Genomic DNA, 12,384 nt, shown 5'->3' with positions numbered 1-12,384 from the left:
TTGCATTTTAATACTCTATTGGTACAGAACCGCAGTATAAAACAGAAGACACAGGGAGATAAGGATCAAAGAATTTGTAATTGTTTTGCCATGATATCACTTTTCATTTTAGCAGCATGACGAGTAGATTGAGGTATTTATACATTCTTACACAAGTAACAAACTGAGACATTTAGTCACGTAGAAAAATAGACTGTTTGCAAAAATACATACATATGGTAACAGGTAACATGCAGACAAATATTTATTCCTGATGTCTGTGCATAACAATGTGAAGACCTAAACATTTGTGGACAGAAACGTACAGACACACACATTACCATGCAGGCAGCAGCTGCAGCAGACTTCTTCTCCAAGTGTGTTTTTAAGGCTGGCCTCTTTATTGGCTGTGAAGATAAGAGGTAAACAACAACTGTCACCGAAAAATGCATTGATTGTTGGTAAAATATACAATCAAGTTCAGGTCAAGAACATGTTCAGTGCCACTGCCATTCATGTCATTTTAGGCTTTAAGGTCAAAAATCATTGATGGTATGCGACCTGCAGTATTGCATGCCACAGCCAGCCAGTCTACTCACTCTTCAGGAGTTGGATCTTTTCTCCAGGCCCAAAGCATGCGCGTGCCCGTTATTCTTTCCATTCTCTCTCCTCTCTGGGAAGGGGAGGACAAGCGTTGACACTTGGTTCTGGATAGTGAGGAGCTGAGGGGCTGAGGCTCATTGCTGCCTTTGCGCTTTTGGGCAGGACCTCGGTGGTCGTAGCCCACCACCTTCTCCTGAATCCCTGGGGGCCTCCTTCTGCTGCGGGGGGAGGGGTGGAGAGGAGGACATGGCTTCTTTTTGTGCGAGAAGGTGCCATTTACCGTTCCTGGATTGGAGGGGACGTGTGGCTGGCCCTTCTCATTGAGGAGGGGATCCCTGATGTATTTGGAGGATTTGTCCTCACCGCTGTGAGCAGCTTTCTGTGCTGCACTTGTATCCTGCACAAGTCTCGCAGATGTGGTGGAAGACGGCGGTTTGACACTGTGAGAGTTGTGCTGACTGGTTTTGGTTTCCAGTGGTCCCAGTGAGGTAGACTCAAGGCTGAGGGAGATCGTGGATTTGGTAGGTCTGGCAGTCCTGACAGGTGATCCTACCATTGGAGGTGTGACATTACAGGACCTGAGACCTGATGATACTTGAGGCATTTTCCTGTAAATTAAAGGAAAAACATGGAGCAGATTACAATTCCTGTTTTTCATGTATACTGTGTAAAAGAGCATTCTCTTATCCGGCTAGTCAGATGTTCAGTGCTTGTGCACATACATTTGGATATCTGGAGTGACTACCAACCCACAACCTGTGAAATAAGACAACCCGGTCAGTTTTCTTTTGCCCGGCTCAGAAAACACGCGATTCCTCCCAAATGTAAGCTAACATCCCTGCGATTGAGTCCGCACAAAAGCCAGCTAAAGTTCTGACATCTGGCTCCATTAATACACTTCAAGCGGGCAAATACACTTATGTTTTTCTTAAGTCTCTGTTGATGACGTGAAAACATGTCAATCAATCCTTTTCATCCTCTTCAGATCTTTTTTCAGATGAATGTCTGTCCTTTTTCTCATCAGATAATTCAATTCTATTCTTTTTTTTTTCCTACTGGATCCTGGCTAGGTGTCTCCCGACTCACTGAGCAGCTCTTTTCTTCACCGTGTCATGTTGAAATAGGTGACATCTCCATAGAGTAGCGATACTCACTTCAACAAGTGTGTGCTGACATGGTGCTCCAACATGGCACTGAGGGCAAACCGCAGGTGGTGCCAACGCCGGTTGAAGGTGAAGATGCTGCAACCCAATGTGCGGCATCCAAAAGTGCATAGCTACAAGACAGAAACAGGCTTAATCATACAGACACACTCATGTGTCCTTTTGAGAGGTGTAAACAGTGTAGAGCATTGAGACCCACCCTTTTCTTTACTCTAAATTCTAACATCCCAACTGCTTAAACCAACTTTGTCCCTCTTAAAACAGTCATACTGAACTACTTCTACACTGTAATACTATTTCTGCACTCACCCCGAGAGGTTTGGGGTGCCAGGGTGTGACAGGCAGGTCTAAGGCTTCCTCCTGCTCGTTGTCTTCACTCTCCTCGCCTGGAAACAGGCTCCTGTTGAAGGGAATTTGAGGTTGCGCCTCCACTTCCACAGCGCTGCCGCCTTCCTCCTCTGGAATGCTTTCTGACCTGCTTTGAAGGCAAAAAAAGATTACAACCAGCTGCATTGTGAAGTGAATTGATCATATACAGTATATCCTATGTTTAATGCTTGTTACTGGAGGAATCCACTAGAGGGCACACCAGAGGACTCGGCCCATAGAGAAGACAGCTATTACGCCACAACCGTGGTGTTTAGAGAATCCGCCTCCACGTTCAATAAGCTACGTAATTATGGTGCGACGGCGGATGTCTCACTCACTAAAACATGACACCATGAAATGTATTCCTCTGTGGCATGCAGGCGTTATAAAGAGCTTCTTTTGTGAGAGGCTGCTTCACTCGTGGTGTGTGAAGGAGAGAAACCGGAGCTCCTTCCTTCCTTCCTGCTGCTGTAACACTTAACAATCAACACTGCTTCAGTAAAAACAATTAACTTGTGCAACATCAATGAAACTGTTCAACGTCAATATTTCCTTTGTGCAATGATGTAGATTCAACAGTTCGGTTATCTTTTTATTAACAGTTTAATAATCCATCATAGGCCTATATATATTTTTTTTTTTACTGATGCTTTTTATTATTGAGGATGAGAATTTGTTTATTGACAATTTGCTAAATTTACTGTTCATTTGATTTCGTATTCTTTTTTTAAAACGTATTTGTTAAATGTTCGAAGTAAATAAATACATATAAAGTGAAACGTAAGGATTGTCACTGTTCATATTCATCAACATGAATCCCATTAGTTTATGACCGTATGAAAATTAATGTTTAACATGTGCAAGATAAGCATATCGTTTGTTTTCATGGACGGCTGAATGGTGTGTCACTTTAAATGTTGCCGCCGCAAGGAATTGTGGGACGGCATTATCTTCTTTCCTTTGGTAAAGGAAGGTCCAGTGTTTCCTTTGCTAAAGGAGCTAAGAAAGGAAGCACTGAATCCCCTTTCCTTAGCGGGCACTTAGATATTTCCGGGTCATTTCACTCTGTTAGGAACCTTCCGAGGAGAAAGAGGACTATTCAACCGCAGCCCTGGTCTATTAGCTCATTTTCAGAGCGTTTCCGACATTTTCTTGCCAACTGTCCCCTGACCCTGTCACATCACCATACTGCCCCTACTGTTCATGTATGCGCACAACCTACACTCCAAACAGACGCAGGATACGCAAAGCAACCATCCTGCACACAAGCTAGTATATCTCTGGCTTAAGTATGTCATTATGTTGTTTAGCTTTCATGTCATTGTGCCCTTGTTTATCTCAACCAGCGATTTAGAGAAATACATCATCTCCAGAAACAATTAGTTTTAGTTCAATTAAATGTATTTATATGAAGAAACCCACATTTCATACCTGAGAATATGACAGTTGCTGTTAAAAGTTGTACTGCTCTGCAGTGTTATTTTCTCTTGTTGTTGATGATGTTGCTCTTTGTCTTTTGATTTGACAGGAAGCTGCTCCATCTCTCGACCTGCAGAGGCTGTTTTCTGCCCCTCTGTCAGTTGATCAAAGGTCTTAGTCCTTCCTAAAGCTTTCTGCTGCTGGTGGATAGAATCCGTCTGTGTAGAGAGAACAGCACAGGGGAGGAAATAAAGAGGCTTTACATCCCATCCAAAATATGATAACCAGAAAAAAGATATTCTATGTTTCTGTATCAAGTGACAAATGCAACCTCTACGACAAATTATCTCTGTTAATAATAAACACCAATAAAGACACTGGTAACGATATTGGACAAAAGGCTGCGACAAGACATTGAGGGTTTACATTGCATATAAGCTCCTGGCTGCACAGCTTCTTCCTCTCTGGGTCCAGAACCCCACACTGTTTGTTCAGGTCACATTCTTTCTCTATGGGAAAGAAAGCAAACACAGTAGTCAGTGAGCAACACAGACGGTCAACATGATCCACTGCTGGTGGAGATTACAGACCGCCGTATGGTCATTTTTCAAAAACAAACTAAGAGGCAACTATTATGCATACAATCTACTTATACTAGCATGTAAATATTGCTGTATACAACATATCATACCCAGGCTATTACGCTTAATGTTTATTGGTCCTTGACAGTTAAGAGACATGGTAGAAAAGCAGTCGAGGAAGAAACAAGAGACATTGTACAAACAGCAGACTTACTATTGATGTTTTTGTGTGTCCGGCTGTAGGTTCTCGTTCCCCGCAGAGGGCTGTGAGACTCACTGGACTGCCCGGCTGTGGGCTTCTGCACTGAGGGCAACTCTGACGGAGAAGTGGAGGAGGAACAGTGGCCAGGGGGCAGGGGTCCTGAGTGCCATGGAGGGACCCTGGGGCGAAGCGTGGAGGAGGACGAGTGGTGTGGGAGGGGAGACTTCTCCTGAGGGAATTTCTCTACTGAACGAACACTGCAGAGGTAGTGAGAGAAGACAACTTCAAAACTGACTTCAGGGATTTATGCAATATAGGCTTGAAATCTAGATACAAAAAAAGGCCGAGTTCAGATTCAGGCAAGTTCTAAATGACATAAAAACAAAGACAGTTAAGTGGGAGCATATTGCAAAGCATTTTGTATATTTAATGTTATACTTTGTTGACACGAGTTTGACATATTGAAGAGTTACTGCATTCAATTCAACATGTTTTTTTGAGAAAAACAAATGTTATGCTGCAGTTACATTCAACATAAAGAGATGGTAACTGGGCCACATTCTTCAGTTAAGCATCTTCTAAATCAGCATAATTCACATTCCCTGCTTGCTGTGAGAAAACCAGTCGTAAACAGTACCTCGCTGCCTCCTGCTGGGCCTTGCTAGGCCTGTGCTGGTGTACCGGTGATGCTGCGGAGGAGGAGGACGGGGCACTGGCTTCATGACATCTGCCATCTTTCCGCTTCTCTCTAGAGGAGGAATGATTCGCAAGAGGGCGTGCAGGGCGAAGTCGCTGCTGTGGAGCCAAAGAAGAAGACTGTCCACACGTCTTAGTGAGAGGACCATGCCGCCTCTCACAGTGCTCCTCAAAGGCTTGAGGCTTCACCAGCTGGCCACAGTGGCTGCACACCACCAGGTAGATCTCGTCGTGTGCTGGGTAATGGCCAAATGTGTGCATATCTATGGAGGTGAATAGAAAAGTTAAAGTGGTATCCATGACTTGAGGCACTGCTGAATGCACTGAGTGTGAGTTTCATGTGTCACCTTCTTTCTTGAGGGTCATGGTCTCAGGGTGGTTTCTCACATGCTTGCTGCCGTCGTCAACATGAGACCCAGCTGCATGGAAGACAAAAACAGTCAGCATGAAAAAATTGTGAGGGGACATTTTTGTAGCATCTTCCAAGAGGCAGGTTTCACCAATACATGGATATCTTTGCTGAGTAAAACCCGGAACAGGTCACTCAAATCAGTTCCGAGATTTAAGCGGGTTTTGAGCGGATATTACTCATAAATCTAAAAGTTATGCAGAGGAAATTCCCCTCTTGAAACCTCGCCTATCAAACATCGACTGCCTACAACTCCCCTGTTGTGTGGCCCAGTCGCAGCTGTGTGCTGCTCAGTTTTGCGGTTAGCAAACTGGACAAATCCTCCTTAAGTAGTGTTGTTGTTTAGTGTAACAGTAGCTTACAGGCTAACGCTAACGGTAAGTGTACCTGTCCACAGGTAAGGTGTTCACGTTGTATTTATAGCGTTTTATCGCTACAATACCAAACGCATAAGATATTATTATTTTAATTAGTTTCTTTGTTTGTTGCCAGTTAACATTCCTAGCACACTGACCCTGCACTAGGACCCAGCGGGTCTTTTGTTTGGGTCGCCCTTTATGCCGCTATGTGTATGTAACAACAGATAAATCACAGGACATGGGCACTGTGACGTGATGTAGACCAGGTCCGGGGCAGGGAGTGCGACTCACCGTCAGATGGTAAAATATTCACTCTTTCTACCCAACAACTCCAGTTTAATCCGACAAAATCGTCGAGATTAGGATTTCGCCGATCCAAAGCGGCCATTGCTGCTCTTGCGCGTTCGCGAGGTTATGGCGTCAGTTCACGCGCATCGCAAACGCGTCACTAAAGCTCGCGACCGCGACTTTGAGGTCGCGTCAGTAAGGCCAACATAACGATGGTGTACATCTACATTCACAGCAAAAGTCACCATATTTATTAAACTTTGTTTTATAACTAGCAGAATAAAGCTAGAATAAATGCATCACAACAACCACTAATACTTAAGACATTTGTGATTAAAGATATAATGTGGATGATTGTACACACAAGCAGAAAATGAGTCCATAATCAACAAAAACAAATACAACAAAAATTAAATACAATACAAGGACACCAAGACGCAGGTTTCGTCGCAGTTCAAAATTCACTTGTGTTATTAGCACTTAACTAATAACACTGTGTAATACCTGCATGCTGCAGTTTTCTCAGTTGAATGGCATTTATTTATATTTGAGATATAATTTTAAGGACTGCAATTAATGTTTATTTTCCATAAATAAATATGTTCCGATTGATCGATTAGTCTATTGAATGTCATAAGATCTGTTTAAAAATACCCATCACAATTTCAATGTCAGGCATTCACATCTGATTCACTGATCACTTGACTGGACCGATGAGGGTCAGGAGGTTAATTTGAAGTCTTGTGTGTGAGAGGATGCTTATGGTATCAGCTGATGATGATGATGATACCTGATAGAAGTAGCTTGTCTGCCACCTAGTGAGTGTCAAACTGCATCACATGCTACCTGGTCTTTCATGCTGAATGCCTAATCAACACAAATTAATAAAACTGTAATAAACAAGAAGTGTGTGAGAGGTGTACGATGTTATTCACCTGTCTGATAAAAACATTACGTACAGTATGTGTGTGTGCTCCCACCAATTTCAACAATCAGACACGTAACAACAAGTCGAGTTCAGCCTTTTAATGATGCACAGCATTTCATGCCAACTTCTTCCTGAAATGAATAGGAACTCCAGTCTCCTCTATGTGACACTTACAAACACAGTTGCAGATCAAGCTAGAAACTGTGAATCAAGCAAAGCTATATCAAAACAGGAAATCATTATGAAGGCAGTAACAGAGAAAACAGCTCATCTTATTATCTTACAATAAGGTGGAAGCCAGGAAATAGCAAGAAAAACTGTTAGTTAGTAACTGGTTAGCGATCAGTAAATTGTTACTAACACTAAGCTAAGGCTATAGAATACATAGAACATTAGCTTTGAAATACTGTAGAACCTTGCTATAAAACATTATAAACATCCAAGGAAAAGATAAAAAATTCTGCGTAATAAATGTAAAACAATCCTAAAGAGCAAAAATGACGTTAGTCTAAAATACTTAATTAAGCCTTCCGTAGTAAGATGATGAGGCGCAACATTACACAAAAAGATGCAATTAAATTGCTTTCAACCATTACAAATAATCTCATAATGGCAACTGGATTAATGTTCCAAAGAACAACTATTCAACATTAATTTAGTGTAACTACATGTTTTGATACCTATTGTATGTTTGGGCTAAAATTAGATTTTGTCTAGACCTGTGTTGATTATAAATGCACTTCAAGTATTTCATATTTGTTAGCTATTTCGTACACTCAACAGCCCTGAGTTTTTTTTATTTTTTTTTAAAATGCTGATGGTACAGAAATGCTGTTGGTAGTTGACAAAGTGATGCTTCATTCTGATTTATCACCAACAAAGATGCACAGTCCACATCTGCAATACCATTTTAAATAAGGGGCACTTTGGATACCTGGGTATAAATGTTTTAAAACATGCAAACTAAGCATCTATGAGAAAAACATTTGGCCTGCTACAATTTCCTGTATTAGTTTGACTATGAACAACTCAAGCTCTAGTTCATTTTCTAAGTGTATTTGAGACAATACAGCCCTAAATCTAAAATTAATACATAGCAAATAAAAAGAGAAAAAAGGAGCAGTCAGATTTGGAAACGTACAGCATTTTAACAATTAGTACCAAAACAACTCGTTCAATTTTGTGATGAGGACGCAGCGAGGTTACGATGGCCCGACTCCCTCCTGCACCTCTGCAGGCGGGTCGGCTGACTTGTGAAAAGGTGTTTCCTTGTAAATGAACCAGCAGTTGCCGCACCACAGGATGAGGTTGAGAAAACCAAATATCTGCCAAAGAATAAGGCATAAGTCAAATATCCCAGGCTGTTGTGCACATGATGTCTGAAAAAGATAAAAGTTCCATACAACTTACCACAGAGGCGTTCAGTCGGCCCATGTGAGGCACAGCACCGGGGGTGCACAGGTTGATTTTATCACCGCACACCGCAACAAAAGTTACAATGTTTGCAGGACTGGTGGCCCACTTCACATCGGTCAAGCCTTTAGCCCAAGCAGAGGATGATGCCAACCACAGGAAGGCCAAGGCAGCAGTCACCAACAGGTCCTTAGAGAAGAAAAATGATCAGTTTAAAATCCATTAAACCGACCACAGGGGTAGTGTCACTCAAGCAGCTTTCTTGGACGTAGACTAGTGCAGTATGTCCCTTAGTTGCTTGGGAACCACAGCCCTTCCCTCCGTTTCATTTACACGGCTCTGTTAAATGCACTTTCTCTGACCTCCAGTTGGATTCCAGGAGGAAGTGGACTCATTGAAATCCAGCAGCTGACGTCAGATGCAACATTTTACAAACAAACCAATATAAATACAAATATTACCTGCAAAGATAAAACTACATTCATCTATTTAGGTCAGTGGTTTCACTACTGAATTTGCACAACAGCTCATAGGAAATGCATGCAAAACTCTCTGCTTCAAATACAAGCTGGTGTAAATCCCCCGTGTAATTTCATACGCAGAGACTTGGCTAACCACAAACATTCACCAAAACTGCAAAATATGGAGAATTCAGACAAACATACCACATTGGGGCCACGGCTAGATTCTCTATATATGTGCTGGTAGCCCAAGTAGAGGACTAGTGTGGCAGTGGTGTAGAGAAAGGCCAACACTCCAATGCAGACGTAAAACTGTGCAGAGGATGCGTGGTCTCCAGTCAGGAAGTAATCAGTAGCAGTGTCAGTTTGGTTGATTTTGCAGTCAGGAACATGATAGGGATGCTGCATCAACCTGTGTGAAACACAGATATGAATTGAAAATTATGAAAATCCTAAGAGTAAACACAAACACTTTTCAGTAAGCTGGTTCTTCACTGTAAAAGGAGTGTGAGACACACACACACACACACACACACACCTGAATGGGTAGTTAAAGTCTGCCTTTATTTCTTCACTGGCTCTCCCTTGGCACTGGACGTTGATGCTGGTGGTGCCGCTGTAACCTCCAGTCGTGGCAAAGGCAAATATGGAGAACACCTGCAGCCGCAGACACAAGATAAGAGGAGATACGTTGGCATGTTGAGTGCTGATCAAACTGTCACTCACACACACACACACACTCACACACACACACGCTTCCCTTTTCATTTTATGCAACACACTTTTGACAGGAAATCGTCTTAATCACCGGATGCCATCACTGTGACTGGTGTTCACAGTTCACAGGAGAATGTCCTTACTTTTAAAAGCATAGCTAAAACTAGTAACGCCAGCAATCCACTGGGATCTTTTATCTGGAAAGTGAAAGCACACATACCAACACCCATCTGCTAGCAAAAGTCACATTTTGAATTGTTATTAGGCTAGAAATATTGTCAAACTTAACAGTTAGTTAGTCACCACATGCAGTCTTTTCCTACCTTATTAGCTACAGGTGCTACATTGAACACATAGTTTGTGGTTTAGAGACATTTTGTAGTAGCATAACGTTACTGCGTACTGCGTAACGTTATCTGGATACTGACGGACACGGACGCCCCCTGAACTAGCGTAATTATAAACGGTGTTAACAGCTCAAAGGATGAGTGTCACAGCCTCACCATGCGCGCAGTGGGTCACAAGACAAACAACATAATCAATCTGCATGGAATTTCAGCCACCAGGGATGGACAGCTCATGATGAAGACACCCCGCCATAGGCCGTAATGGTCAAAAAGATTTGGGAAAAACTTACCCATTCTAGCAAGCGGATGAATGCCAACGGTTCTTTCAGAGGTCCAAAGTCAAGAGTGAACCGCGCAGACATCACTTTCTAATAAGAAACAAACATGCAATGTGAGGAAGAAGCTGTTACACTGCAGACACACACAAATAGGTGTGTTTGCGTAAAAAAAAAAAAAAAGAATGCGCCATTAAGCGTGTTCAAGCTTCCTGTCAGCGCTATTACCTGGGCGATAGATTCCATAGTGTGTGAGGAGAGCAATAACCTTCTGGTATCGTTACTGAGCCTCCTTTCCTCGATCTGTTAGCAGCTCTCGCTTTCTCTCTCTTTCTCCCGAAGATCTTCAGGCTTGTCAAACTTTTCTCCAACTTCAGCGAAGCGTTGGAGATAGCACGTGATCACTGACGTTCACGCGTCGACAGGGGCGCTGCTGTGACCACGGTGGTCACACTGGTGAGGAAGTTGTGTTTAAATGTGGTTATGATTTCAGTAGATATTTACGCGTGTGAGTCTTTTCACGTTCATCGCATGTAACGCCAAATAGTTTGCAATACAATGTAAACCCAAGTAAAAGTCGTGTATTATAATTTGACCAACGTACAGAGAGGTATTAACAGCTATAACACATCCGAATAAGAGGAAATGTGTAAGCGGGACAATCGTGCAACGGTGCAGAGTGCAAGGGATGCAGGAATAAGGGAGTTGATCTATAAGTGAATACATACTTATAATAAATACTTAATGTCAGGTATCAAAGGTAAAAGTTCTCATAATGCAGAATGGCCCCTCTCAGTATAACTTAATGGATACATTAATTTAATTATTATCAGTGGTGGTATATGTAACTAAGTAGGCTACACATTTGATGTAATTTTGAGTAATTTTATTTCATTTCTTTATATTTCTACTCCACTACAAGGCAAATCATCTACTTTTTACTTTTTACTACACAGTAAAATCGACAGTGTCAATGCAACACTTAAAGAGTAAATTTTAACACTGATTCAGTGAACATATGGTCCCTATCTACAGAGTGTTAAAGTAACACTGGACATAGTGTTACATTTTTAGAGTCAATTTAACACTGGTTAGAGTTAATATTTTACACTACACTACACTGAGAAGTGTTACTCAAATTTGACACTATGATGTAAATAACACTCTTAGTGTTATTGCAATTTGACACTAGGTCTTTTTGAGTGTTAATCAAAATTAACTCTAAATAAGTTACTCTTCATGAGTGTTAAACCTACTTGACACTAAGTGTTGATTAAGAAATTACTCCAAATACAGTGTTGATTTTGAACTGACTCCTGCCAGTGTTAAAACATATTTCCTCTTGTATTTACTCCCTTAGCGTAATTCTTACCCAACACCTTATTTTCAATTTACTCTGTTTTAACTCTTCAACAGAACACTTTTAAGAGTTTTACATTTTCTACTTGACCATATCCAGCTAACACTTCAAACAATAAAACAAAAAATGTTTGCAGGAGAAAAAACAACAAACACCATTATATCATATCTTAATAACAATTTATTAAAAATAAAAACATTTAGTTTGCATACAATTTTTCATTAACAGTTTAGAGATGCAAGTGTAACTCCCATTTGTGCTACATTGTGCAACAATTAATTAAACCTCACTTTCAGTTTCAAAGATGGAAAAAAACATTGTTCTTAAAAGACACGGTATATTTAGAATAGTACAATCTTAACAATGTCTGTAAATATTGAAATATGTGTGTTTACAGTGCATTTAGAGGATATACACAGAACAATTCAAGCTATTTTCACCCTATAGAACAAACTTCGCTATCATCTGCAATCTACCAGCAGGTGTTCGAATTACATTTCTAAAGGAGAGATTCACAGATTTCTACCTTTTATTTCAATTTCTCTGGTCATGGTGTGAAAAACAGTGTGTAAATCTAACTGCACTCAAATTTGGTATTAAAACATATAGTTACAGATACAATATTTTAAAGTGACAGCCCTCATGGCTCTATTGTAAAGATCTTGGTTGGAATCTATTGGTATCTTGGCAGATGATAGAAAGATGTGTATAAGTTGAATAACAATAACTATTTTAACCACAGTAAATGCAGACAAATCATCCTTCGGAAAAATGACTCAAGTCTTGCTGGCAAAAATTGTACAAACAAACAATTC

The 12,384-nt window shown here is 41.1% G+C and overlaps 2 protein-coding genes across 3 annotated transcripts; both read right to left on the bottom strand.

Moving 5' to 3' along the window:
• Positions 1 to 228: 228 nt before the first annotated feature.
• On the bottom strand, positions 229 to 6,183 carry atxn7l2b (ataxin 7-like 2b). The gene is made up of 10 exons (XM_079169818.1): positions 6,072 to 6,183; positions 5,360 to 5,431; positions 4,954 to 5,275; positions 4,329 to 4,573; positions 3,960 to 4,042; positions 3,546 to 3,751; positions 2,055 to 2,220; positions 1,737 to 1,858; positions 579 to 1,190; positions 229 to 386 (listed from the first exon to the last, which is right to left on the bottom strand). Exons 1-10 carry the CDS (start codon positions 6,166 to 6,168, stop codon positions 380 to 382), a joined length of 1,932 nt encoding a protein of 643 aa, XP_079025944.1. The 5' UTR covers positions 6,169 to 6,183; the 3' UTR covers positions 229 to 379.
• Positions 6,184 to 7,079: 896 nt separating this feature from the next.
• On the bottom strand, positions 7,080 to 10,590 carry sypl2b (synaptophysin-like 2b). 2 transcript variants are annotated; one of them, XM_079180067.1, is made up of 6 exons: positions 10,438 to 10,590; positions 10,225 to 10,302; positions 9,409 to 9,527; positions 9,075 to 9,282; positions 8,407 to 8,598; positions 7,080 to 8,321 (listed from the first exon to the last, which is right to left on the bottom strand). In XM_079180067.1, exons 1-6 carry the CDS (start codon positions 10,453 to 10,455, stop codon positions 8,199 to 8,201), a joined length of 738 nt encoding a protein of 245 aa, XP_079036193.1. In that variant the 5' UTR covers positions 10,456 to 10,590; the 3' UTR covers positions 7,080 to 8,198. The 2 variants fall into 2 exon arrangements, with proteins under 2 accessions (XP_079036193.1, XP_079036194.1); XM_079180068.1 differs by having other exon boundaries at positions 10,225 to 10,298; positions 10,438 to 10,587.
• Positions 10,591 to 12,384: the final 1,794 nt, after the last annotated feature.

This window comes from Pholis gunnellus, assembly GCF_910591455.1.
Source record: "Pholis gunnellus genome assembly, chromosome: 2".
Lineage (NCBI taxonomy): Eukaryota > Metazoa > Chordata > Actinopteri > Perciformes > Pholidae > Pholis > Pholis gunnellus.
Note: the sequence above shows the minus strand (reverse complement) of the source record. Positions and strands in the feature narration are given on the sequence as shown.

What these genes read in the sequence shown, in the direction of transcription:
- atxn7l2b (XM_079169818.1), bottom strand. Translation starts at nt 6,168, where the DNA reads ATGGCCGCTTTGGATCGGCGAAATCCTAATCTCGACGATTTTGTCGGA. An exon ending in GCCAGGAGCTTATATGCAAT is followed by an intron (nt 3,752 to 3,959) that starts GTAAACCCTCAA and finishes CTCTCTACACAG; the next exon opens with ACGGATTCTATCCACCAGCA. An exon ending in GTCAGCACACACTTGTTGAA is followed by an intron (nt 1,191 to 1,736) that starts GTGAGTATCGCT and finishes TTTAATTTACAG; the next exon opens with GAAAATGCCTCAAGTATCAT.
- sypl2b (XM_079180067.1), bottom strand. An exon ending in TCATCCGCTTGCTAGAATGG is followed by an intron (nt 9,528 to 10,224) that starts GTAAGTTTTTCC and finishes CTGCGGCTGCAG; the next exon opens with GTGTTCTCCATATTTGCCTT. An exon ending in GACTTTAACTACCCATTCAG is followed by an intron (nt 9,283 to 9,408) that starts GTGTGTGTGTGT and finishes TGTTTCACACAG; the next exon opens with GTTGATGCAGCATCCCTATC.